Source organism: Crocuta crocuta, unplaced genomic scaffold (genome assembly GCF_008692635.1).
Source record: "Crocuta crocuta isolate KB4526 unplaced genomic scaffold, BGI_CrCroc_1.0 scaffold267, whole genome shotgun sequence".
NCBI classification, from domain to species: Eukaryota; Metazoa; Chordata; class Mammalia; order Carnivora; family Hyaenidae; genus Crocuta; species Crocuta crocuta.
The window spans coordinates 135365-141812 of NW_027531899.1; the positions used below are offsets into that span (position 1 = coordinate 135365).

At 64.9% G+C, this 6448-nt stretch overlaps 1 protein-coding gene across 1 annotated transcript in view; it reads right to left on the reverse strand.

Moving 5' to 3' along the window:
* Positions 1 to 764: 764 nt before the first annotated feature.
* CCDC97 (coiled-coil domain containing 97) overlaps positions 765 to 6448 on the reverse strand; it is a 9072-nt gene continuing 3388 nt past the window's right edge. The window contains exons 2-5 of the mRNA XM_077773896.1: positions 5965 to 6420; positions 4146 to 4412; positions 3609 to 3738; positions 765 to 1860 (exon numbers count right to left, since the gene is read on the reverse strand). Of these exons, the coding sequence (XP_077630022.1) occupies positions 1740 to 1860; positions 3609 to 3738; positions 4146 to 4412; positions 5965 to 6420 (974 nt within the window). The 3' untranslated portion in view covers positions 765 to 1739. The remainder of the gene's footprint in view (positions 1861 to 3608; positions 3739 to 4145; positions 4413 to 5964; positions 6421 to 6448) is intronic.

Here is a 6448-nt window from a genome sequence, read left to right on the forward strand (position 1 = left end):
GGGCGAGTGTGGCCGGCCGGCCGATGGCGGGGGGCTACCCTGGGAGCCGGGGCACCCGTACTGGCAGGACGTGAGGAGTGGGACCGCCGTGCCGTGATGCTTCTGGCCCAGGTGCTGCCTAAAACACCATCCAGACGATTCCAGGCCCGTGTGGAGGATGGGGCTGAGCACGTGGGGAGGGCCCCGAAGCATTTGCTGCTGGTATCACCCTCGACAGCCGTCTCTTCTTGGCCTTTCTGAGGGAGTCCGTGCGTCTGTCTGCGCCCGGTGGCCTCGAATTCGTGCTAGAATGGTTTCTAGGACCTGTGAGGCTCTAGACCCGGTTTTTCTTCAGTGGCCGTGCAGCCTCGAACAAGTAACACCCCCCCTCAGGCCTCCTCGCCTCCCCTGTGAAATGGAGCCCAGTGTCTGGTTCATGGGGCTGTTTGGAGGACTCCCTGGGGCATCAGGCCCATCGAGCCTGGGATAGGACAGAACTGCTCAGTGACCGGAAGTTGCTCCTTTAACGGTCTCTCCGTGTGAATGTCCCTCGGCCTCCAGGCCAGCTCGCACTTTCTGTGTCTGACTGGATTTCTGGCTGACCCAGACGGCAGAGCTAAGGCCCAGGGGTCAAGAGCTGTGGTGCCCAGAGGCCTCGGGGGTCTCCCCCTTACTCTGGGCCACATGCCTGGGGTGGTTTGAGTGTCTTCGGGCCTGGCTATGACAGGGTGTCCCCATTCTGGCTCAAAGCAGTGAGGGGTCGCCAGGCCCTCTCTCCNTGGCCCCTTCTCTGTGTGTCTACTGGCGGAGCACGAGCCGGGCATGGGGGCATGGGAAGGCAGGACGCCTGGGTTCCCACAGGCCAGTGGCTGAGTCACCAAGAGGCCATCTGGCTCCCATTAGCCAGGGGCGGCGGGGGGCCCTGCGGGGCGGGCCTGCGGCCGGCTGGGGGCAGGGACGCTGGGGCAGGCTGTGTGTGGGGGATGACTCAGGACCCATGATAACAGCCTGTGCGTCTGTGGGGAGTGTAAACAGGAGAGGGAGAAGGAGGCGGAGGAAGTGAAGGCAGGGAAAATTGCGGCCGGGCAGAGGCCAGGCAGAGAGGGGCTGGCCGGTGGGGCTGAGAGGGGAGAGGCCCCCTCCCCGCGCCCCCTGCCTCCACACCCAAGCTCGCAGGCCCGCGGCCCCAGTGCCGCCCCCACAGCCCCCTCCCAAGCCTGGGTCCTGAGGGGAGAGGTGGGAGCTGGTAGCCTCCCCAGTGAGGCTCCTTCCTCAGCAGCCTGGCCGGGGGGTGGGGGCGACACAGAGAGAGAGAGAGAGAGAGCGCGAGCGAGCGAGCGAGCGAGCGAGCGCGCTGAGAGGCAGAGGGCCAGAGGCAGGCGGCACGCAGGCGGAGAGAGGGGGGCGTGTGGGCAGGGCGACCCGGCCCGCCAGCCCCAGCCGCAGAGGGCCCCGCCGGCCTCCATCAAGGGGAGGACGTTCAGTCTGGCCCTGTCGCGGGGACAGAGGCCGAGGCACACAGAAGGGGGAGAGGGAAGGGCCGAGAGGAGAAAGAGAGTGATGTGTAGAAAGAGAAGGATGGAGAAAAAGCGAGTGAGAGACGAGGGGCGGGGAAGGAGACGGGGGTGAAGGTAGGGAGCCCCCCACACCGAGGGGGCAGGGGGTGGGCCAGGGGCAGCGGGGCCGGCGAGGCCGGGGGTGTGGGGTGGCTGCCCCGCTGTCCCCTGGAGGAAGTCACGGGCAGGGTGGGCGCGCGGCCGTCAGTCCCCATCCAGCTCTGGGCTGGGCGCCTCCTCAGGCTCCTCCTCGTCGAAGTACCGCTCCTCCTCATCCCGCGCCACGATGTCCAGGTTGTCGAAGTCGGGGTTGTCATCCACGGTGCTGCGGCGGGGTGGGGGGTGGGGGGCTGTCAGCGCCGGCTCTGCCCCCTCCCACCCGTCTCCCTGCTTCTGACCCTCTGGAGGAGCAGGGCCCCCAGGTCACAGGCCACATGCCAGCGGCTACAAATCGGAGCTAACCCGGGGACGGGGCATGGGGTCTCTCGGGGTTCAAAGCAGATTTTACGTAAAAACTTCTGATTTCTCTCGAAGAGCTGGAAAATGTGGGTGACAGGTGGACTCATCCCCTGGAGCAGTTCTCAACCAGAAAGCTCCCGCCCCTCAGGGGACATCTGGGGATAAGTGCAGTCGGTCTGGTTGTCACCCTTGGGGGGGTGGGGGGGCTCCTACTGGCGCCCAGGGACTGGACACCAGGGATGCTACTCCACACCCTGCCGCACACAGGACAATGCGCACAAAGAATCATCTAGCCCAAAGGGTCGGCGGGGCTGAGAAATGTCTGCCCTGAGAGCCCGTGATACTAACCTGGGAAGAGGCCCCCTGGCTTCACGCCACACCCTCCCGTGGCGCCCACCGTACTCACTTCAGTGCAGGAAGCCTTGTCTGACGGGGCCCCGCCACTTCTGACGAGACTGCCTGCTCCTGGCCCATCCCCCAACCGCTCTGGCCACCCCCACCGCCTTGCTGTTCCTCCAAGCCGCCGCAGGGCCCTTGCACCTGCTGTGCCCCCTGCCCACTCTGACCCCAGATACTTATGTCGCTTAGCCCCCTCATATCCTGCAAGTTCTTGCCAAAATGTCACCTGCTCAGAGAGCCTACCCTGGCCCCCTCATCACTACCTCCCCCCTGCCCCTCGACCCTATTTTAATTTTCTTCACGGGCCCCGCAGCACTAGATGCTAAATACTTCCATGCTTCCTCACTAAAGTGGGTCCCCCTTCAGGGCAGGGAGCCCTTTGTCAGCTTTGCTCGCTGCTTTATCCCCACAGTTGGGACGCAGCAGGTGCTCAGCACAAGGTGGGGACCCGATGGCCCTACTGCCCAGCGGCTGCCCTCCAGGGGGGATGGGCTCCAGTCCCCGCTCTTCCCTATTCCTCAAGCCAGGCCCCATTTCCTCATGGGCACCCAGCTTTCTGAGGGCTCCCCACGGCCCAGGCCCTCTGTGCCCCGTGGTGTGTGAGCACTTGGGCCGGGAGGCTCCACCCCAGCCGGAAGCCCATCAGCCAGGCTTGCCTCCGGAGCTGGGGGGGGGGGGGGGGGGTGCTGGATCAGGCCATCATGCGCCCCACAGCTGGGCTCGGTCTGAAGCCGGCGTCTGCTGTCACACCCACAGGGCAAGACCGCTTCAGCTCTCAGAGCTGTTTATCTTTGACTCTGACACTTCACTCTTCTGCCGTCCTTTTCCCTGATGGCAGAATCCTTCCCAAGCAGTGGCTGTGTGTCTCGCCCTGGGGTTACAGTGGGGACACCAACAAGCAGCACCCTCAGGGAGTCTGGAGCCTGAGGAAGAAGCTGGGGTGCCCAGGGGACACCTGGGGAGCTTGGGGCGCTGGCAGCCTTCCGGACCACCACCACTCACCCGAATGGAAATATTTCAACAACTTATCACATTTGAGATGACCGTCAGCCCTGTCCGGTCCCTTCTTTAGGTGACGGATCTGAGGCCCAGAGATGGACGAAGCTAGTCCCACGTACCCCCTCCCACCCCCACTGATACCCAGTTGATCTGAAACCCTTATGCCCAGGGCCCTGGGCTGTGGGGTGCCAGGCTGGGGGACGGGGCACGAGTCACCTGTAGTCAAAGTCCCCGTCCTTGCCGTCCAGGAAGTGCTGGTGCATCCGGCTGGTGAACTCTTCCCGCAGGATGAGCCTCTCTTCTGAGTCGGGGACCCAGGCCTCTGTGTCTTTGCCGGGGCTCTGGTCTGTGGGGGCAGACACCCACGGTGGGGGGATGGGATGGGTACCTGGGGCACGTGCTGAACACATCCCCAGAGAGAGCTGCTTCCTCTGTGCTGGGAACGCAGCGGTGACCAAGACAGCCCCGGTCCTGCCCTGGGGCACACACCGCACACAGGACGGCAGCACAGCGCTCTGGAGGCTGTAGAACCGGGTCAGGACCTGCTGCCTGAAGGGTGGGGAAGGGAAGGCATTCTTGGCAGAGGGATCGGCGGCGTGAGAGCGTGAGTAATGGCCTGGAGGTGAGTGACTCCTTGGTGCCTTTGAGGAGGGGGTGGGGAGGGGAGGAGTGCAGCGATGCTGGAGAGGTTGGGAGAGCCTGGGCGCTCAGGGCAAGCAGGGAAGGGGTGTCTGACCCGGTACTGGCCCTCACCTTCCTCATCGCTCTCCTCCTCCTCCTCCTCCTCCTCCAGGCAGGCGTCCTCCTCCTCCTGCTGCCGGAGCAGCCGCTGCTGCAGCTCCCGCTCCTGGCAGGACTGGAGCAGCAGGTCGGAGAGCGGGCAGGCGGCGCCGGGCTCGGGGGGCCGGGGAGCCGGGGCGCGGGCGCGGAGCTCCTCCTGGGTTAGGTACTGCCCGATGTACTGCTCGTACAGCAGCGGCGCCCGGAACCGCATCTGCTCGTCACTGAAGTACTCGCCGCCTGCGCGGAGTGGGGGGGCGGGGGGGATGTGCATGAGGCCGGGGCCTGGGTGCGGGGTGAGCTGTCCGAGCACACGTGTGTCCGCGATCAGGCCTGTAGGAAGCCGTGGACGCGCGGGTGCGAGCGTGTGCGTGCACGTTCTGACGCGCAGGAGAGTCTGCGAGCCCCGAGGTCACGTGGCCGGAGTACTCCTACGTGCGTCTGAGCGTGCGCGTAATCAGGCCCGTATCTGTACATGTCCTCGCGTGTGCAAGCATGTGTGTGCACAGTCAGGCCGTGTACATCCTGGACCCCGAGGCACCCGTGGTCTGGGGCCTGTGCACAACTATGCCTGGGCAGAGCGCACACATGCCTGCCCCTGGGTGTGTGCGTGGAGTCACTCGGGTGTACGTGCCCCCCTGCAGGTGCCCGGGGTGTGTCTGGGAGGGGGCGTGCTGGATGCCACACGCAGGGGTCCTGCATGCAGGAGCCCGGATGTAGGTTCTGTGTACCAGTCTGTGCACACGGCAGGAAGTGCCAGAGGTGGGCGTCCCCGGTGGGCACTCTCCCAGAGCGCTCCTCTCTGCAGCCGCCGCTCAGCTATCCGCGGCTTCCCCACCACCCCAACCCGGGCCCTGGCGTCTCTCCTGGCTGCCTGTTCCCGCAGGGGTGGCTCTGTCCCCCAGAACACAGTTAAACCTGCCGGGTCCCTCCAACCCACCGCCCGGCCCTCAGAGCCCAGGGCGAGTACCTGCCCAGATTCCCGGCCTCCGCGGCACTGGGGTCTGTGGCTGTGCGCGTCTCTCACCCCATCTCCCTGTTCGTGGGATCGCCCACCATGTTGTTTCTCTCCCTCGCCCTGGCTCTGTCAGCCCCGCTCCCTGGGTTCGTTTCTGCTTCTCTGCCGCCACCCACCCGTCTCTCCTGGGCTCCGGGTCACCATTCATCCGTTCCACCTCCCTCCCACCTCCGTCTTCCCTCCCTGCCTGTCGCTGCGCCCCTCCATTTCCCTCGCTCTGCGGCCTACGAGCTGAGTTCGCTTTCCTCCCTAACCGGAATCTCTGCTCACTCTCCGCTTCGTTTATTTTCATCTTCAATTCTCGTTCTGGTGTCTTTGGTCATAAAGATGCTGGTAATTACACCCTGGTCAGGAAGGTCTCGGTGTGTTCCTTCATGCCATCCACATGCCATCTGCCTGTTTAGGCGGGCCTTTGCGTCCCCAGGGTCACAGGCGCACTCCCCTAGGTTTCCTGAGCACCTCTGTGTACGGTGTGAGGTGGGGATCGGGTCTTTCTGAGGGATAACCAGTTACCACAGTGACAGGTACCGTGGCCTCGGCCCACTGGTCTCAAATGGCACTTGAGTCTTTACTAAATTCTGACCCTTCTCACTGCCTGTCCCATTCTCTTCCCGTCTGTACCGATCTTCCTCATCGCTTCAGGTTTCTATGTCAACCTCCCTGTGTCCCTGTCTCATCTCCCAGGACCTCTGCCCGAGTCTCTACTCTTGCATCCTTGCTTCTTACTTCCTCTGCCTCAGTCTCCCCTCCTGCCCAGCCCACTTGCCTCCGCACCTTGGATGAGCTCCCGCAGGGCAGCGTAGCGCCGGTTACGCAGGCGGGTGCGCAGGGCGCGGGGTCGGGCGCTGCCCTGCCGGGCCACCTCGGCGCAGTAGAAGTCGGCCCGGTGGTCACCGCGCAAGTGGCTGAAGCAGGTCAGGTGCTCCTCGCGGAGGCTCGTGCGGAAGCGCTCCAGGAACACCAGCGGCTTCTCATGGTACAGCCGGCCCAGGATGGCCACCTTCTCCTGCTCAGTCAGGTCGGGCTCGCCCTGCTGCTGGCTGCACACGGGCAGGCGGCTGGCAGCCACAGCCCGCAGCATGGCGCTCACCGCCGCGTTCTCAACCCCAGGGGGCGCATCATTCCGGGCCTCTGGTGCTCCCTCTGCTGCTTCCACCTTATCCTGGGGCCTGGGGGGCACGGGTGTCCAGCTCAGCTCCCCCCAGTGCCCAGTACTGGGCTCGGCGCAGCCTGTGGGGAGAGGGGAGATTTGTCAGAG